Source organism: Macaca fascicularis, chromosome 3 (genome assembly GCF_037993035.2).
Source record: "Macaca fascicularis isolate 582-1 chromosome 3, T2T-MFA8v1.1".
Lineage (NCBI taxonomy): Eukaryota > Metazoa > Chordata > Mammalia > Primates > Cercopithecidae > Macaca > Macaca fascicularis.
The window spans coordinates 181,631,939-181,652,336 of NC_088377.1; the positions used below are offsets into that span (position 1 = coordinate 181,631,939).

Below are 20,398 nucleotides of genomic sequence, written 5' to 3' on the forward strand. Positions count from 1 at the left end.
GTGTATTCATCTGTGCATGTGTGTGTGCACATGCCACGTTTGCCTGCTTGTTCAAAAATCTAGGAGAAGAACTGCAGGGTTTGTGGATTGTATAAAGATTATGCAAGCCCATCAAAGAGAGCTTTTGTTTGTATGCAACTCATGTAAAAGTAAATATTCCGTAACTGCTGTGTAAAATGCAAAGAAGAAAACCTGAAATAATGGCTATTGGCCAACATACAGATTATGCTCTGCTGTCTTATAATATTTTCTCTGCATTGCTTTTTAAAACATTTTTCATATTACATGCCCCATCTCATATCACATTAACCCAAATAAAAATGTCATTATCCATTCAGTTCGACAGACAGCAGGCAGAGCATAGCAGAAAATTACAGTCACGTCAGGCAGCAACAAAGGATTCTAATCAAAGGCACGTAGAAGACCCGATGGTGGGCAGCTGGCCTGGGCTCCCTTTCGCACTGTCCAGGAATATGTTTGGATTCAGAATGGGTGGCCCCCTCTTTATACACAGGGCTTGCCTCTGAAGAGTTGTGTGTAAATCACATTTTATGTTCCCTCTCTTTTGTTATGTTAAGAAAGCTTCAAGCTTGATATCTAAAAAGACTTCCTTTCAAACAGTACATATCTATATATGTATAGATAGATAGATAGATAGATAGATTTTTTTTTACCATGTTACTATTCCTCTGAAATAAATCTAAAAGGTATTTAGGTTTATGGGATTTTATTAAACTAGGGTTCACTTGTACCACTAAACTTATTAAGATAATTGAAGGAAGATAACCAGTAAAGCTAGTCATAAAAAGGTGGCTTAGACTGTACTGACTTCTCCAACGTTAAGGATAGACTGAGACTTCTTGGAAGTTGGAGCCCAGAGGCCATTTTAAGTGACCCATTTACATACCCTTTTGCACTGATGGATTATTAAATCGATGGTTTGTGCGAATTTAGAAAAGCATGCAGTAGTCATGAAGCATCAACACAGAGATACTAAGAATAAATCAGGATAGTCATACTTATTTTTCTCTTTTGAGTGGACTTCCAGGTAGGTAGATGAGGTAAATCACATTTCTGTTTCTGCAAATCATTTGACAAAGTCTTCCCCAGCTGACTCATCAGTAAAGTGGTGCCTGGCTGAGTATTTACTTAGGTGCATGCAAAGGTAGCCCAAGAGCCAAAAACAGTGATGATGAATGATTCTGTGGCTACCTATAATAGCTGTCCAGTGGAGGGCCACAAGGGTCTGCACCGGGGCCCGTCTACAGACTGACCAACTGAAGGAAGGCTTAGAAGGCACACTTACTAAATTTCAGACAGAATGAAGAAAGAATAGCCAGTGTTGCAGGTGCTGGGATTTTTCTTTTCTTTTTTTTTTTTTTTTTTTTTTTTTTTTTTGAGATGGAGTCTTTCTCTGTCACCCAGGCTGGAATGTAGTGATGCAATCTTGGCTCACTGCAACCTCCACCTCCCGGGTTCAAGCGATTCTCTGAGTAGCTGGGATTACAGGCACCTGCCACCACACCCAGCTAATTTTTATATTTGTAGTAGAGAGGAGTTTCACTCTGTTGGCCAGGCTGGTTTCAAACTCCTGAATTCAAGTGATCCGCCTGCCTTGGCCTCCGAAAGCACTGAGATTACAGACATGAGCCACCACGCCTGGCCAGGTAATGGGATTTTAATGAGTGAACACATCTTTTGCTCCCCAATAGTGTTCAAATACCCCGCGCTCCAAGCTCTGTGGCTTTATGAACAGCAAATCCATTTTCCCAAGATGGCCCTCCCTCCATGAGCCTTGGCAACAGGGGACTCATGCGTCTCATATGCTCTGCTTTCTCTCCACTTGGGTGTGTTATGCTCTGAACGTTCTGCTCCTTGAGCTGTTGTTCAGCCGTCCGTAGCGCTGTCCAGGCCATTGCCCCTGCCTTGGTTACCGCCTCCACGTGGCAGCCTTCATGCAGCCATTGCAGCTCTGACCTACAGGACCCCCTCACCCGCCATCTACAGGACCCACTCCTTCAACAGAAGAGTTGGGCCCCTGGTGACACAATTCTTTCCTTACACCCAGAGCCTGTGGGACTGACTCGGAGGAAACTGCAGAGGAGAGGGGTCCTATAAAATTGCATGTCCTCCCAACATCCCGTCAATAGCCACCCAGCTGTCCCACTCTACCAGGTGTCTCCAAGCACCTGAATATTCCAGAGAAGTTAAGAGATCGTTCTGCTCAGAACACAAGGCAGGACAACTAATGCCTTTCTAATGAATGGGCCCTAAAAAATCGAAGTAGCAATTGTACATGGTTATCATCCATGGAAAAAGACCTTGTGGTTTTCATTAACCTGAAACTCAATATTTGCCTGCATTGTTTGTCTTCTAAAAAAGTCAACATAAACCTGGCTTTGCAATTGACGTGTAGGGTACAGATCTCAGGAAGTGATTCATTTACCATACACCAGTCCACACTTGAAATACTGTGTTCCACTTATGAGGCCACCTTTAGGAGTGACCCTGATAAAGATGAGAGCAATAAGGCAGGAGAGGTGTGTGCAAGCCATATGGTTCAGCCCCCCATTGAAAGTATGGGGGCAGCCAGGCACAGTGGCTCACGCCTGTAATCCCAGCACTTTGGGAGGCTTCAGTGGGCGGATCACAAGGTCAGGAGGTCGAGATCAGCCTGACCAACATGGTGAAATCCCATCTCTACTAAAAAAAAAAAAAAAGAAAAGAAATACAATTAGCCAGGCGTGGTGGCACACACCTGTAATCCCAGTTACTTGGGAGGCTGAAGCAGGAGAATTGTTTGAACCCAGGAGGCAGAGGTTGCAGTGAGCCAGGATTACGCCACTGCTCTCCAGCCTGGGCAGTGGAGCAAGAGTCTGTCTGAAGAAAAAAAAAATAGAAAGAAGGAAGGAAGGAAGGAAGGAAGGAAGGAAGGAAGGAAGGAAGGAAGGAAGGAAGGAGAAAGAGAGAAAAGAAAGAAAGGATGGGAACAGTTGTCTAGGAGAAGATGGGGAGCAGATAAGACAGGTACCTGCTGTCTGAGCGTTGAGAGCACTGTCACAAAGAAGAGAACAGAAATGAAACCAGCAAAAGATTGTTAGACGAAGTCAGATTTTGCCTCAGTACAACAACATACCTTCTGACAAGCAGATTAACTTTATAACTTTTCCCAGTGCCTCAAGACTTTAAGACGAAGGAGTGGGTATTACATAATCAGTATGATTCAATGATTCGTTCATTCACTTAATAAATAATTACTATGTGCCAGGCGCTGTTCTAGGTGCTAGGATTATAAAAATGAAGAAACAGACTAAAATCTCCCTGACCTCGAGAACTTAATATTCTAGTGTCAAAATTATCAAACCTAAACATAGATTACATTTTATGTCTTCCGTGAGAAATGCTCAGAACGATGTATTAGAGCGCGTTGCTTTAGCTGTGATGCTATTCTACAATGGGCACCGAACAAAATAATGCCGCTTGGTATTTTCAGCTTGGCCTTTTAATCATGCAAGAGAGAATAAAAGGTCACATGGGTGGCCGGCAGGCTCCACAAAGAATTCCGCCCACCCGTTTGTTGAAGCTGAGGGGTATCTATGTGAATCTTCATTATGCCATTCCACCTTTCTGTGTAGGTTAGGAATTTTCTAACATAAAAGCATTTTCCTATTAAAAAAAAAGAAACCTAACAATTGCCCTGTGTGGGCATAGGAAGCATCTTGAAGCCAAGGTTTTCCCAGTATTCGAAAGCTTAGTGGCTTAAGCACAAACGAATAACCGTCCATCAGGAATGCTCTATAAATAATTTCTGTGTTAAATAAGAAGTTGAAATGGATGACCTTAGGTTCCTTTGGATACTAAGATTCAGTATTCTAGTGAAAGATCTAAAATACAATTGGAACACACAAGCGTAAACTCGGGTAATTCCAGGGATAGGGCATATGGATTAGGCTTTCTTTGCTCGCTAATGCGAACCCAATGTCATGAAACTGAGCACTGATTCTCAGTTTTGTCTAAGCACTTAATAATCGTTTTCAAAATTATTTCACCGTATTCACTGTAAATCTGTTCTTCTTTTTTGCTTCCAAAGATAAAAAATGCTTAAGCTAAAATAGACATTTAGAGCTATTGTATTTCATGAATATTTGCAAATTTTAGGATCTTCCTCTTGAATATTAGCTGTGTGAAAAATATCTTCCAAACGGTGTTCATTTTCCCAGAAAGCACCACATATAACCTCTTCATCTGCAGCCAATTTAGGTGTACTCCCGGCATGGTGCCCTAATTACACCTTTGTTATCCATTATCAGATGACTCCCCTCATCAGCCAAGCCTGCGACCTTCTCCTGGCTCATTTAAAACGCTATGCAGAATCTGGGGACGCATTTGACATCCAGAGGTAAGGCTGCTGCATTACAGATGAGAAATCGAGTTTTTGAATCGCTGCTTCTTGTAACTGTCCATAATTGCTGGACAATTACCTTGGGACTAGCAAACAGTGGAAACGCTAGAAGCTCATAAAAGCATGGATGGACTGATTAATAAACAGAAAAGAAACCCACTTAACATGGGAAAGAAATGTGAGCAGAGCCAGGGGATGTGCGTCCTGTTGAACCTGTGGATGGATCCACCCTCTGACCTCCACAGACCCAGGAACAGGCAGGACAGGCCTGCGCCAAAGGACAGGGACGGGGGCGGGGGAAGTTCAAGCATTTTCACTTCAAGAAAAACTGTGATGCACCTCAGCCCCGAAGCCATGACTTAGTGGTGGACACCAAATTTAAATAACTGATTATCTGGCTTTTCATCATTTTGTAACTAAAAGGTTTTTATTTTAAATAAACACCTTTAGTCTAAGTTTGTCTAACCCACAGCCCGCGGACCACAAGCAGCCCAGGATGGCACTGAATGTGGCCCAACACAAATTTATAAACTTTCTTAAACATTGTGAGATTTTTTTGCAGTTTTTTTTTCTCATCAGCTATCGTTAGTGTTACGGTATTTTATGTGTGGCCCAAGACAATTCTCCTTCTTCCAATGTGGCCCAGGCAAGCCAAAAGATTTGGCCACCTTTGCTTTAGTCATTTTATGCCAAATCATGGCTTACAGCAGATAAAGAATAAAGTGGGATGGTGAATCATCCAGAAATTGACTCATTATTATCATTGCTAATCAAATAATAACATAATCATCACCAACACTAGTATTGCACCAGTTTACACGGTCTTTTCGTCCACATTCTCTCTGATTATTATAGGATGCATGAGTTGGTTAAAGATAAGGTGGCCTCATCAGCTATAAAAGCAAAGTAAATAACCCTTAAGATCCTTAAATCTTCACCCATCAGGATCAGATGAAATCACGTTCAGCAGTCTCATTCTTGTTTTCACTCTAGCAGGGAAACGTATAATCAATTGTAGAAATGTTTTCAATAAAAGCAGTGCAAATTTTAAAAGTCATTTGGAAATGTCATGTATTCCTTAATGATAAGTTAGTGGTTATAGAACTTATGTACAAGAAGAGTTAAGTGTGTGCCTACACTGAGAACAAAAATTGGCCTTTTAATTGTAAAAAGATATTAATAACCCAGTTTTTAGCTTTTTGGGAAAGAACTTAATCTGACTACTCCTATAAGAGAGCAAAAAGGAATCATTCGAGTTTAAAATGGCCTTTTGAGGGGGCAGCTTTCCCAAAGCCTAAGAGGTTAAATTTTCTGGCGCTCCTGCCAGACACTTTTCCTTCTGTTTGTTTCTAAAGTGCAATGTATGTTTTATGTAATAATATACAGATGTTCATGAAGCCTGCCTTAAAGTTGGCCTTGTATTTATTTGAGTGCTAAGAGCCCTTGCTTTTTGTTTGTTGCTATTAAGAAAACTGTAAAATCATTAAGAGGAAGAGGGAGACAAAGTTAATAAAGCTAGATAATTAGGTTGTTAATTCATCAATGACAATTTGATGTCTATCAATTAATCATTAGATTCTGGCCTGAGCTGGGCTGTGCGGAGCTTTGAGTACAGCATGTAGGCGTTCGGTCACCTGTCTGCTCTCCTTCCTAGGGAGGAAAATGTAAAGTGTCCTTCTTAGTACTTGGCTGTGTTCTGGTTGACCGCGGCTGCCTGAAGCTCGAAGGTGGAAGAGGCGGTGCCCTCCTCCCCTCCCAGGTCTTTGTTTAGATGAGCTGGCTACCAGGTCTTCCTGTCTCCCCGCGCTCTGCCGTCACTGCTCAGAGTGCCCCATCCAGGAGCCCCTCTCTCTCCACCTCACCACAGATCTGCAGAAGCTCCTCTTCCTTCCGGGCACATCTGCAGGGCTGGGTGAGCCATCGTAGGCAATTCAGGCCCTCCTCCTCTGGAGTGGGGCATTGTGGGTAGCCCCTGCCAGAGTCCTTTCAAATCCCTGTGTTCCCATCTCCCGTAGGTGCTACTGCAATTACACCACAGATGTGGTTGCCAGCGTCGCCTTCGGCACCCCGGTGGACTCCCGGCAGGCCCCTGAGGATCCCTTTGTGAAACACTGCAAGCGTTTCTTCGAATTCTGCATCCCCAGACCCATCCTGGTTTTACTCTGTAAGTGCAGCTGCAGCCCGGGACGCTGCGATGACTCCAGCAAGTCGGGCAGACCCTATGACAGCTGGGGCGGCTTTTGGGGCTCTGTCCCCGCCACTGGGAAAGGGCACTCGGGGTGTTCCCCTGCAGAGGCTTTGTCTTATGGAGCCACCGGGTTCCTCTTGCCACCCGCCTAGAGCCACTTATTCCCAGTGCTGTAGCCCTGGCATTGGTGGTAAGTGGTCCACCGCCATGGTGAGAACAGTGGGGACGCACCGTGTTAGGCACTGGGTGTGCGTTGCCTCACTTAGTCCTAGTAATCACCCTATGAGAAAAATCTTCTTGTCCCTATTTCTCAGGTGAGAAACAGGCCTAGAAAGGCCGAGCTGAGACTGGAACCCAAAGCCTTTCATTTCCTAGGGCATCTTTCTTTCCTCCAACAAAATCCTCTTCACAAGACTTCTCCACTTGAAGCCCAATACACAGAAATCCTGTGTGGTGGATGAGAAGTAGGTTACCCAATGCATGGGGACTGGTCTATTTATTTTATTTTATTTTTTACTACTTTTTTTTTTTTAGATGGAGTTTCACTCTTGTTACCCAGGCTGGAGTGCAGTGGCACGATCTTGGCTCACTGCAACCTTCTCCTCCTGGGTTCAAGCGATTCTCCTGCCTCAGCCTCCTGAGTAGCTAGGATTACAGGCATGCAGCATCACGACCAGCTAATTTTATATTTTTAGTAGAGACAGGGTTTCTCCATGTTGGTCAGGCTGGTCTCAAACTCCCGACCTCGGGTGATCTGTCCACCTCGGCCTCCCAAAGTGCTGGGATTACAAGCGTGAGCCATCGCACTGGGCCTTATTTTATTTTTATTGTAGAAGTGAGATTTTTGCCCTCTGGCCAATTCTAGCGTCTTCTTGCCTTTATAGGAGCATTGACGTGTTATGATTGGTATTGATTATTGCCATGATTTCTAACCATTCTGCTGGGCTGGTAAATTCCATTCATTCCTTGACCAGTTTCATTCCCATTTCTGAGCCAATGTCCACTGGAGCCCCTGTCACCCCACTGGCTCCACCCTGAAATCGTGGGCAGAGTCACTCTGAGTGTCCAGCAGTCTCTTCCTTCACCCTTTCCACCGCTCCTGGAGGCAGCCCAGGCTGCATCTGCACCTTGTGCCTCAACCATGGCCCAGGCCCGTGGGGCAGGTGGATCAGTTGTGCCAACCTTTCTATTACACCTCTCTGCCTCTGCAGGGCCCTCCTGCTGCTGTGTCGCATTGGTTCGGACTCTGGCTCTTGAAAACGGGCCCGTGCATTCTGAGAGCATGTGTGTCTGGAGATGTTCTCCCCAGCCCAGCCCCCATAGAGCCCGGTGCAGGGTGAATCCACCATGGAAACTGAGAAGCTGAACCCAGCCAGTGCCCCTCTCCAGGGCAGATGAAGCGTCCCTGACCCTGGCAGCCCAGTCCCCAGCACATGGCAGCAAGGGGGCCCATGCTGCACCCAGGGGCCGGCAAGGGAGGGACCCACCGCAGCGACAGCCAGTATCCTTGTCAGCAGCTGCAGTGGCAGCTCTTGGGAACAATTCAGGAGGTCGTTCTGGGGACAATTATCCACAAGAAAAAAAATGCAAATGACCAGAAAGTTTGTAAAAAGTACATCAGCTTCCACCACTTGCTAAGGCTTGAAACAGCCTGTAATCCTTTCTCTCTTGATGAAGTACGAAGACCTTAAGCTCCATCCCCGGGACCTGAAACATTAATTTGTAAGGGTGAACTTGACCTCTTGAGGGCCAGATGGAAGTGCAGACTCGATTAATTGCACAGATGTTTATTGAGTGCTTACTATGTGCCAGGAATGGTGAGGAGTACCGAGAGGGAGTGAGACATCGCCCTGCTCTCAGAAGCAGCAGTGCGGCGGGGAGGGCAGGACTCAAAAACGGCTCCAGATTCCAGGCCTGCTTTCTCTTCCCAGGAACAGGCGTCTAATGGCCCTGGTTTATTATCACCCCCTTTTCAATGCCACTTTTGTTTTTCTCTTTCAAGTATCATTTCCATCCATAATGGTCCCACTGGCCCGGATTTTGCCCAATAAGAACCGAGATGAACTGAACGGCTTTTTTAACAAACTCATTAGGAATGTGATTGCCTTGCGGGACCAGCAAGCTGCCGAAGAGGTAACGTATTTTAATAGGACACAGCCTCGAAATGGAATGGAGCTGACTTTGGCATCACTGTCTCGGTTCTTTCCCTTCCCTCTCAGCCCCGCACATCACACCGTGCTATCCTTCAGCAATCCACCACTTACAACTTCCAGGGACAGTGGAGAGAACAGAGGAAGGTTGAAGAAGGTCAGACAAGAAAGGGAGGGTGGGACGGCAGAGAGGAGCCTAGAGCAATGTGTACGTCCTTTGACACAGACAGGTAGAATTAAAGCCGCCCCCAAAACTCTCTCTCTAATGCAAGCATCACCCTAAGCACAGGTTAGAGCAGCCCAGAAGAATTTTCTGGGTAAATGTGCCCACATGCAATTTTCATGAGCACATTCTTTATATTGAAAACCCAGCAAGATGGGTTTTCATGTTCCAGCATGAACAGCATGCTTATTAGAGAGTTCGGCAACTGTCAGTCAACCCCACACGATTCGTGTGAGACCTAGCATTTTCTTTCCTCCTTGCAGATTTACACTATGCATGGCACATAGTAGGAATCAAGTAAATATTTGTTGATTGAACTTGGTTAAAATAGAAAGAGGAGTTTTCAGTGGGAAGAAAGGCATTTCAATACTGGATATGCGTATGCATGTGTAAATCTGGGCTTTAAAGCCCTTGTCGCATTAAAGAAAGTTACTAAAAAGAAAAAACAGGGCTGAAATGGCTTTTCCTTAGCTGACTCGTGCAAGATGCAACTTGAAAAGGGTTGTCTCAAAGACTGGATGGCTCAGAGGAATTGGTGAGGTCCAATTGTGAAGGCATTGGCCTGGAATGAAATCACGGGTCAATTAGTGGCTTGATACACTGGGCAGCCTTGGGCAGCAACCGTGTCCTGTGCAGCTTCACACCCTGAGAACTGTGCAGCAAACGTGTCTAGATCCAGAAGGCATGGGAAGGTATAGGCAAGCTTGCAGCCCCCTCAGCCCACACCACTGTGAACTCAACTCGCATGTCCTTGGAGGTGTGGGAAGAAGCAGCTTAACTGGCATCCCTGGCCCGGCTCTGAGGCCTAAAAGGACAGAACATTCTGATCCAGGTTCATGTGTCTCCGCAGAATGAGGATGGAGCCGGGGGAGGAGGGATAAAGAAATAACCATTTTCAACCTTCAACATCGCTACGAAGGGCCACCTTTTGAGAGTGCTCACACACACACACACACGTGCGCGCGCACACACACACACAGACACACACACACACACAGACACACACACACACACAGACACACACACACACAGACACACGCACACACACAGACACATGCACACACACACGCACACAGACACACGCACGCACACACACACAGACACACACACAGACACACGCGCACACACACACACAGACACACGCACACACACACACAGACACACGCACAGACACACACACACACAGACACACACACACACACACACGCATCCCTAGCCTGGCTGTGGAATCAGGCTAAAAAATTTAAAACTGTTGCACCGAATGACTTACTAAGAGGTGAGAGGTTATTAAAGATCCAATTACTGGGATTGCCTAGAGCTTTTCCTTTTATAAACTCTAGTGCCATTTGTTTCAAACAATGAGCTGATCTGAGAAAAGCCTCCCAACCACAAATCCAGGACAGCCATGTCAAGACAGAGCTATACGGTTACTAAGAAAACTTGCTTTAAAACCATCTAAAGTCTGTATACATTCCATCAAGCAGATGTGTGTTTGCGCAGTGAAAATGTGGCACAGATGTTAAAAGGTAAATATTTTTCTAAGCTCTAGCCGATGGGTGGATTAGACACCTACATCTATCAGGGTGCATATTTTCCTTGGATAGGACCATAAACCAGCACCGTTTCAGTCCTCAGTGGGCAGTGTTCAGATAGCCTCCCTGATGCAGTGTGAATAAAAGAAACCCATCTATACTAATGTTCCTCTCCAGCGCACGGGCCTTAGAGAGTGGCCTTTCCTCTGGCCTCTGTAGCTGGAGGTTAAGACAGATTTCTGCAAGACTCTGACAGCCCTTTAGCAGCCTGTCTGGGCTGGGATAAGAGGAAAGGATGCTGGCTGCAGTTTTGCCCGTGGAAAAATACCCAGTGCAGAGGTGGCTGTGCCCTCCCTCCCATCATTACTCCTACACCACCTCAGCAAAGCCACAGCCAAGCCTCAGGGACCACAACGGTATCATACCCCGAGGAGTTTCAGAGGGACTGACTGAGAGGTCTGGGGGTGCTCTGGGGTCCTGTGCTGGTGTCCCAGAGCTGAGGGAGCAAAGCATGCTCACTTCCCCTGCGTGCCATCTTACCTGACCCTGCCCCAGCTCTGCTCCATAGAAGCAGGGCCAGTAGTGGGACCACACCAGCACCCAGACATTGACCAAGCAGCAGAAAGGAAGCTGGAGAAAGCCAGCCCTTGAGGATGTCGTTTGAAAATCAGAACGAGCAGGGCCAGGGTGGAATGAAGCCACCAACTACCCCTGACCCTTCACCATTTTCTTAGCTACTACAACCCAGCAAGCTGATGGGAAGCTGAGGCCTTGCTTCCTTAGACTCAAGGTCTGTGGCGCCTGTAGTCTTAACCTTGAGCACTGCTAGGATCCCAGTAGGCACCTTCCAAAGTCACAAGGCTGGGGCGCAGTAGAGCTACAAAAGTGTCAGCATCCAAGATCCCCGCTCTAAAGAGCATGCACTTGTCATCAAACTCAACACACCCATCCTCCAAATGCATGCACTGCATTACGTTTTTATCTGTTGAGTCATGGACTGCACATCTAACATGTGCTCAGCACAAAACTAGGCACGGTGTCAGGGGTTGAGGGTGGGGACCTGCCCTGGAATTGCTTATAATCTTATGGAGGAGAAAAAGCAAACACACAAGAAACAACAACAATCTTAAAAGATGGAATCATCAGGAGGCCAAGGCGGGCAGATCACCTGAGGTCAGGAGTTCGAGACCAGCCTGACCAACATGGTGAAACCCCTCCTCTACTAAAAATACAAAAATTAGCCAGGCGTGGTGGTGCACGCCTGTAATCCCAGCTACTCAGGAGGCTGAGGCAGGAAGATCACTTGAACCTGGGAGGCAGAGTTTGCAGTGAGCCAAGATCACATCATTGCACTCCAGCCTGGGCGACAGGGCAAGACTCAAAAAAAAAAAAAAAAAAAAAAGATGGAATCAGACACTCATGTGTGTGGCATAGATTATTAATGCAATCAAAATTCAGAGACCAATGAATTGAGAAAATGCTGCAACTAGCACAGTACTTTGAATGAAATTCTAATATTTTTCTGTTGGTGATTCTGATGCTCTCCTTTTGCCATTTTAGTCCCATAAACTTCAGAAAACGGAAATGTGTTGGCTGTCTTTCATGACGTTAAAGAGAATTTCAAAGAAGGGATGTTCTAGGAATAGGCTCTGTTAACACAGAGGCAATATAGAAACACTCCTATTGTTACAATGAGTAATAGTGAAAATATGAAGAATATGCAAATGACTGATAAAGGAGGTAGGGAAAATGGAAAGAAAGCTCTAACTACTTAAATGGGGGTAGGGGATTACTGAGAAAAAGAGGGAACCGATGTGAAGATCTGATATGAAGGCTAGGGGATGAAGAAGGCAAAGCCTGGAGACCTTGAAGACAGGCATCGCCAAACTAGTCCCCTCCCCTTGCCCCCACTTCTGTTAACTTTCTACTGTGTGAGCAAACCTGGTGGCTGCCCATCTAAGTTCTAAGCTGCACATAAGCGAGCAGTACAGCACATGCTTGGTTTTAAATCTATGTGATGTTTTCATTGTTTTATTGTTGGAAAACCAACCACCAACCAACAGTACCAAAATGCATAAAGTAAAAAATATAAGCCCCCTCCTGGTTTCCCTGCCTCCTCCAGCTCATTGTGAACTGTTGGGTGGGGGCATTGCTAGAAAATGTCTATGCATAGACAGATATAGGTGATGATATATTTAGTACATTTGCTGTTTTTGCAGAAACGAGAGCCACTGTGCATACTGTTCCATGACCTGCTTTGTTTTACTTACCAAAGTGGTTCAATGACTTTCAAATTAGCCCAGATAGAATGGCCTCTGCCTTGCTCAGGGCAGCAGCCCAGGCTGCTCTTCAGTGCCCCAGAACCTGCCTGACCGGTGCCATACTAAGCGACATTCAGGTGGCTTCCAGGTTCTCACCGTCCCAGATAACCCAGCAATGAGGAACCTTGTTCCTACTGAGCTCTTCAAAAGCTACGCCCATCTATCTTCCTCGTTTGTTCTCCAGGAAGCCTCACTTTGCATGACTGTAAGGTCAAAATGTACATTTTCCTCCTTTTGCCCCTTAGAGGCGCAGGGACTTCCTCCAAATGGTCCTGGATGCCCGACATTCTGCAAGTCCCGTGGGCGTGCAAGACTTTGACATGGTCGGAGATGTCTTCTCCTCTACCCGATGCAAGCCGAACCCTTCCCGGCAACACCAGGCCGGGCCCATGGCCAGGCCTTTGACTGTGGACGAGATTGTGGGCCAGGCCTTCATCTTCCTCATCGCTGGCTATGAAATCGTCACCAACACACTTTCTTTTGCCACCTACCTACTGGCCACCAACCCTGACTGCCAAGAGAAGCTTCTGAGAGAGGTGGACCTTTTTAAGGAGAAACACGTGAGTACAAGTTGGGTCCAGTTACCCATGGGATATCCGTAGGACAATTGATGTTGTGTTTGTGGAAGTGAAACTTATTTTTAATAACTTGCTCATATCACATTCTAAGCTTATAAGATGAAATAGGGTCATTGTTCGGCTTCTCCCGCTCTCCGGGTTAGCAAGTGAAATGGAATGTTGAGAACGACAGTCACAACAAAAAGACAAATTGTGTGTGCACCTTCGCTGTCTGGGGTAGTCCACGAAGCCAGGCCTGGCTGGAGGAAGCTGTGGAAGCTCAGGAAGGAGTCAGGCCCAAAGGGCAGGGTTCGGGAAGGAGTTATGGCTTCCCAATATCTGACTTGGAGCTGCCAAACAGAGGGACGCAGGTGTGAGCCAGAAAAGAGAGCTAAGCTGGAAGGCAGCAGTGGACAAAAGGACAGGCCAAGCTGAAGCTGGACTGAAGACTGGAAGCTGAGGAGGAGGCTCACAAATAGAATAAGGGAAGATGGGGCCCGTCAGCGCCCAGGCCAGATTCTGGGCATTTCTTCTAGATGAGGCCCCTCTTGATCTCTTGTAGCAGATATAATGAGGGCGCTGGGCAAGACTACTTTATCACCTCATTTTTTCCTCTGGATGCTTGTGTGTGTATAACTTTGGCTCGTGAGTTGTTAAAGAGATTCATTTTTTAAACCTGTGCTTTAAAAGGAAGACCACCACAATGGAATGCTTTCTATTACGTTCTGATATGATTGCTATTACATTCTGATATAATTGCTATTACATTCACAGTTTTGGAAGGTGGTCTGTTCTGTTACTGGAACCATTAAAAAATGTTTCATACAGTGAACTGAAAACCACTTCCCAGGAAATTCTACTTCTTTCTTCTACTGGGGAAGTAAAGGCAAAGTCAGTGTCTCTTCTTCACAGCAGTTTTTTAATATTTGAAAACTGCATTCACTGTGTCACTAATTAATTGTCTTAACTTTAGGCTCAACATGAGCTTATGGTCAACTTCAAGTTCTAAGTAGTTATGACAACTGCCACGCTGGGCCTTTCCAAACCCTGCTTACACAATTGATTTATTGAGCCTAGATGCAAGAGTTTATATTTATCCTTATTACTGTTCAAGTCAGTCAAAATAATTTTGAATCTTGATTCTGCCATCTGTTGTATTAGCAATTCCTCCAGCCTCGTGTCATCTGAGACTTACTAAGCATGTCTCCTATTTCATCCAAGTCATTGATTAAAATGTTGAACAGGACAGGACTTCCCTCCAGATTGACATTGATCCATTAATCAATATTCTTTGGGCATGGAATCTCAACAAGCCATGAATCCAAATAACCCTGCAACCCATCTTATTCTGTTTTATATGCAGTGGTTTGTGTATTTGTTCTTAAATTGAGGAAAGGGGAGAGGGAGGGACCAACGGTGACTAGGGGGCATTAGCGCAAAAGAAGTAAACCGAGCTTGAAGGGAGGCAATCTATTAGGATGCATTTAGTTGCAGATAACAGAACCCCAACCCAACTGATTTAAGCAAAACAAAAACAAAAGTAAAAACAAACAAAAAGACTCATAAATGTGTATTTCTGAGTACATTTAATTGAGCAGCTCAGGAATAGATACGGCTCCAGGCGAATCTCTGTCTAGGTCTCAGACTGGTGCACAGGTCCGTTTCTGTCTCCCCAGTTCTTGGCTGTGCTCTCTTATATTGGCCCCATACTCTGTCATGCTGTCCTCTCAAAGCCCCAAGAAGCCTGTCAAGAGTGTCTGGGACTACACACTTCCTTGCTTGTAACCAATGGAGAAGAGAGGGTGTGTGGCTTAAAATTCCCAGACAGAGTCACCCTGACGAGAATGCTTAGGTTGCTGCCCTTTTTTTTTTTTTTTTTTTTTGAGGTGAAGTTTCACCTCAAATCTGGTTGCCGAGGCTGGAGGGCAATGGCACAATCTGGGCTCACTGTAACCCCCACCTCCTGGGTTCAAGCAATTCTGCCTCAGCCTTCCAAGTAGCTGGCATTACAGACATGTACCACCACAACTGGCTAATTTTGTATTTTTAGTAGAGACGGGGTTTCACCATGTTAGTCAGGCTGGTCTCGAACTCCCGACCTCAGGTGATCCGCCTGCCTTGGCCTCCCAAAATGCTGGGATTACCAGCGTGAGCCACCGCACCCGGCCCGCTGCCCATTCTTGAACCAACTCCTCTGCAGCAAGGGGAATGGGGTCCCTGATAGGCTTACACCAATCAGACTCCAGCCCTAGGTCAATCATGCTCAAGTCAATGACTGAGAACTCAGGAAGGTGACTTCTCAAAGGAAGCTTAGCATGCTGTCCCAGGAAGGCATTGGAGGGAAGCCCAGCACTCTGGTCTCAGTAAACCAGAAAGCACTTCAAATTAAGGGTTTTGAAGCATCTAAAGAGTGTCCAGCAGTGTAGTAGACACGGCAGAGGCTAGGAGAGGGGGCAGAAGCTCTAAGAGACAGAAGTCAGATCCTCATCTTGCAGGAATTCAATCACCAATTGAGAAGCAATGTTATGTCTATGAAACAATATCTTCCTTCCATACACAGGCCTGCAGGGCAGTAGAAGGCAGCAGATAATCAGGTGTAGAATGTGTGGTGTCATTTAGAGAGCCACGGGACCACAGGAGTCAATTCCACCAGCTATAACCATAGTCACATCCAGTTATGTCAATCTGCCAGGAGGACACAGCAAGTGTTTCCATTCAAAAGCCCTCACGCGTGCACCTTTTACCTCTGGCACGGCCTTCACTGGCCATGACCTCAAGGAGGGTGTTGTCTCACAACACCCTGGCCTCCTTCAATGCCCCCAGCCTAGGAGCAGGGCTTTTCCTCCCAGAGGACCACATGTTAGGCCACGCGCAGTGGCTCAAGGCTATAATCCCAGCACTTTGGGAGGCCAAGGTGGGTGGATCACCTGAGGTCAGGAATTCGAGACCAGCCTGACCAACACAGTAAAACCCCATCTCTACTAAAAATATAAAATTAGCTGGGCGTGGTGGCACATGCCGGTAATCCCAGCTACTCAGGAGGCTGAGGCAGGAGAATCACTTGAACCAGGGAGGCAGAGGTTGCAGTGAGTGAAGATTGTGCCATTGCACTCCAGCCTGGGCAATAAGAAAGAAACTCCGTCTCAAAAAAAAAAAAAAAGAGAGAGACCCACATGTTATTATGGGGCTGTACAGAATGTTGCAAGGCACTGAGAGCCCTTGGTCAAATAAACAGATTACAGCAGGTCAAATTTTTGAGTTTAGTGTGCATAAAACCATAAGGGAAGACTGCTTAGAATGGACATTCCAGGGTCCTGACCTCAGGGGTTCCAATTCCATAAGTCTGGGCTGGGGCCCAGGAACCCGCGTTTTATTTTTATTTTTTTGAGATGGAGTCTCGCTCTCTCGTCCAGGCTGGAGTGCAGTGGTGCAATCCTGGCTTACAGCAACCTCTGTCTCCCGAGGAACCCACGTTTTAAGTAAATGTTTCCAGTGATTCTGATACAGGTGGTCCCTGGTTCCACTTTGAGAAGACAGCCTTAGATCCTCAAGGGCTCAGATCCCTCTTCCAAGAAAAAAAGCAGGGTTCAAAGCCCTCCTAAGCCATGCAAGCCCCAATGTGATTTTCTTCCTGTATGTAATAGCTGGTTGTTGGGGGGGAGTCTCTGAAAAATGGGAATATCTACAGCTGTCTTTTTCAAAACATACATTTGGTAGTCACAATAATGTTGCTTTGCATAGCCTTGCACATGGCACCCACTCAATGAATATTGGTAGGTTTTCTTTTTTTCTTTTCTTTCTTTCCTTCTTTCATTTTTTTAATTTTTTTTTTTTTTTACTATAATCAGAGCTCTGTTAATATGGGCCATCTGTCAGGACATGGAAATGCAGATTAGATGTTCACACATTAGATATTTTCCTGAAAATATTCCTGAAAATTTGCATGTAAAGTATGACTTGTTATAATTTTCCTGCTGGTTTCCATTCAACAAATATTTCTTGAGTGCCAGTTAATGCCAGACTCTGGGGCTCCAGCCCTACGCACGAGGGTGTTCTGGTCTAGCTCTTCTGTGACATCCCTGTAGAGCATCCCCATGCCTCATTAGATGGCCTTCCCTTGTATTTGTCAATGAGATTGCTTAATTTGAGCTCTAGAGTTTCTTCTCCCCGAGCAATTTCTTTCATAGCAATGCACCATGGGAATCTGATGAGAGCTACATCCCTTCCTCCAAGAAAGAGCAGATATGTGTATGGCATCAGTTCAGACTCTTCTGTGGACAGTGATAGAAAATTCAGCCCGGATTGTCTCAGGGAGCTTACTGACCTCTATAACTGAAAAGTCCAGAGGGCAGAGCTGCCTTCAGGTATGGCTTGATTCAGGGGCTCAAGCCCTGTCCAGGTTGTTCTCTCTCCCCATCTCTCAGCTCCAATTTCTCTGGGCATACTCCCTTCTCAGGCAGATCTCCCCTAGGGGTCTCAAGACAGCTGTGTAACCAGTGTTCTGAACAGTCTGAACTCAGTGAGGTACCTACTTAAAACCATTCAGTGTTTTTTTTGTTTTGTTTTGTTTTGTTTCATTTTTTTCCTTTAAATGTGCTCTGATGAATATCCTTTCCCTGTCCATGATGATACCTTGGACAGATCTCAATGATTTCTGGTCATTTTGGGGGGCATTAAAAAGTCCAGGCCAGTCTGACCCAGATGAAAACTTCAGTGTCAAATCCAACCAGTGCTCTTCTGTTCTCGTAGCTCAGGCTGACCTGTGGCCTGAGGACACTGCCCTGGGGAGGAGTGGTCGGTTTCTTCCCCTTCCTTCTATTCCTCCCCCACCCCTGCTGGTTCCCTTTCTCCTACAGGAGTGGGGCCTGTGAACGGATCCCCAAATCCTGCCTACCTGGGGCTGCCCTCAGTGCCTTCCCCAGGGGACCTCTAGTGGGGTAGATGGAAGACGTATTCAGAGGGCTCCCAGGTCTGACGTCCTCACTGCATAATTCCCTGCCAGGAAGACAGGCTCCAGCTCCTACCACCAGCTCCTGCCCCAAGGCTGCTTGGTGGGGAATCTTGGGCAGGTTACCAGCTAGATGGCTCCAGCTTCTATGCCTTTCCCAGTGTCCACCCGGCCCATGGGAAACACACAGCTGGGCCACACCCACAGTGGCCACCTTCTGCCCTTCTCTTCCTCCCTCTGCCCTGCCATGTCTCTCCAAGTACTTATCCTTTGCTCTAATAGGTAAAGAGGGCACATCAGCAATTCTGCTGCATGAGCAGATGGCCAAGGAGAATGCCCCACCTCTATGAGTGGCTCTGCTGAAGACCCCCTTCCTTGGCTTGGGAGTGGGGAGGACCCTCTTCCCTAGGCCAATGACTCCTTGCTCTAAGTTTTCTTTGAATCATTCTAGTGTCTTTATAGGCTGAAGATGGGGGTAGGAGAGAGCAGGTTCAAGTTCAACAGGAAGAAGCAAGAGTCTCTTTCCTGGAAGTCTCAGCAAAAGCCTCCTGGCATCTCAGTGACCTCGAGAGGGTCATGCACCCACCCCTCAACCAATCCCTGGACCCCAAGGGAATATGATCCCCTGATTGGCTTAGACCTGGGTCATGTGCCCCATCCCTGGAGTTGGTGGCTAGGTGAGGCCTTACCCGAACCACTGAGCTCTAGAGTGGAGGAGAGGTGGATCCCCAAATCGCTCTTACTAAAAGTGGGGTAAATGGCTTCTGGGTAGCCAGGAAACAGTGTGTTTGCCCACCCATGTACATAGAATCCGTGGCCCCTAGATTAGAAGCTCTCACTTCTCAATGTCCTGTTACGTGATCATGCTCACCTTCCCTCTGAACTTTTAAAATCCAGTTTGCCAAATTAGAAGGTATAAGTCCGGCAGTGTCTGGAACAGCCTGATCTTGCCTATTTCTTGCAAATCATGTGGCCACTTCATCCCAAGTTTCCTGTGATTTCTGCAGGGCCAGTCGGTCCAGCTCAGCAGTTTTGCCTTATTGCATCCTTCACCATTTGAGAAGTGAAAATGTCAGGCATGAAAGTCAATAATTCAGATTCTCTACTGTTAGCAGTTCTAAACCCCTGGCGCATATAAGGATACTCAAAGATCTTCTTCACTATCGGGGATTTGCCTCTGCGTATGCTGTCTGGCAACATCCCACCTCTCATCCCATAGGGCCTTGACTGCATTTCTCCTTTCAGGATATAGATTTTGCTTCCAGCTTCTAAAACAGTTACAATCCACTTTTTTGTTTGTTTTTGTTTGGTTTCATTTTGTTTTGTTTTTGAGACAGTCTCGTTCTGTTGCCCAGGCTGGAGTACAATGGCACAATCCTGGCTCATTGCAACCTCCACTTCCCGGGTTCAAGTGATTCTCTTGCCTCAGCCTCCCGAGTAGCTGGAATTACAGGCGTGTGCCACCACACCCAGCTAATTTTTGTGTTTTTAGTAGAGATGGGATTTTGCCATGTTGGTCAGTCCGGTCTGGAACTCCTGGTCTTAAGTGATCTGCCTGCCTCAGCCTCCCAAAGTGCTGGAATTACAGGCGTGAGCCACCACACCCGGCTTCAATCCACTTTTTAATTCATGCCCCCAGACTAATTCTTTCTGGGCCACATGTGTTTTCTTTCAAATCATCTTGTTTGGGGATTTTATCTGGCCTCCCCTTCTCTTGTCCCACCATCAAAATTCAGTTTAAAATCTTCTTTCTCAAGTCCCCCAAACTCTTGGAGAAGTCTCTTTTTTCCCATGTTGCCTTGGTCTATGGAAAAGGAGGTGCGTTCAGTAAATTCAATAGTGGAAGAGTGGGAAAAGGTTTGTACCATTTGTACCACTCGTAAAGCTGAAAAAACCACACCATTTATTTAAAGAGACCTTTGTTATATGGATGCTTCATTGTGTTCTCATGTAATTTTGGAAAGGATGAGAGAGGAAAAAACGCAACTTCTTTTCATATAAATTGTGTCTTTTATAGCTTTAGTGTTCTATGCTGAAATTATTGACTTTTGATCTGGCTAAACCATTCTCTTTTCTT

General features: G+C 46.1%; 1 protein-coding gene across 4 annotated transcripts in view; it reads left to right on the plus strand.

Annotated features, from left to right (window-relative positions):
- TBXAS1 (thromboxane A synthase 1) overlaps positions 1–20,398 on the plus strand; it is a 197,746-nt gene that overhangs the window by 121,602 nt on the left and 55,746 nt on the right. For all 4 annotated transcript variants that reach the window (XM_005550924.5, XM_045388252.2, XM_074036134.1 and 1 more), the window contains 4 exons: positions 4,311–4,399; positions 6,418–6,566; positions 8,593–8,723; positions 13,062–13,376. In XM_005550924.5, coding sequence (XP_005550981.2) covers positions 4,311–4,399; positions 6,418–6,566; positions 8,593–8,723; positions 13,062–13,376 — 684 coding nt within the window. The remainder of the gene's footprint in view (positions 1–4,310; positions 4,400–6,417; positions 6,567–8,592; positions 8,724–13,061; positions 13,377–20,398) is intronic.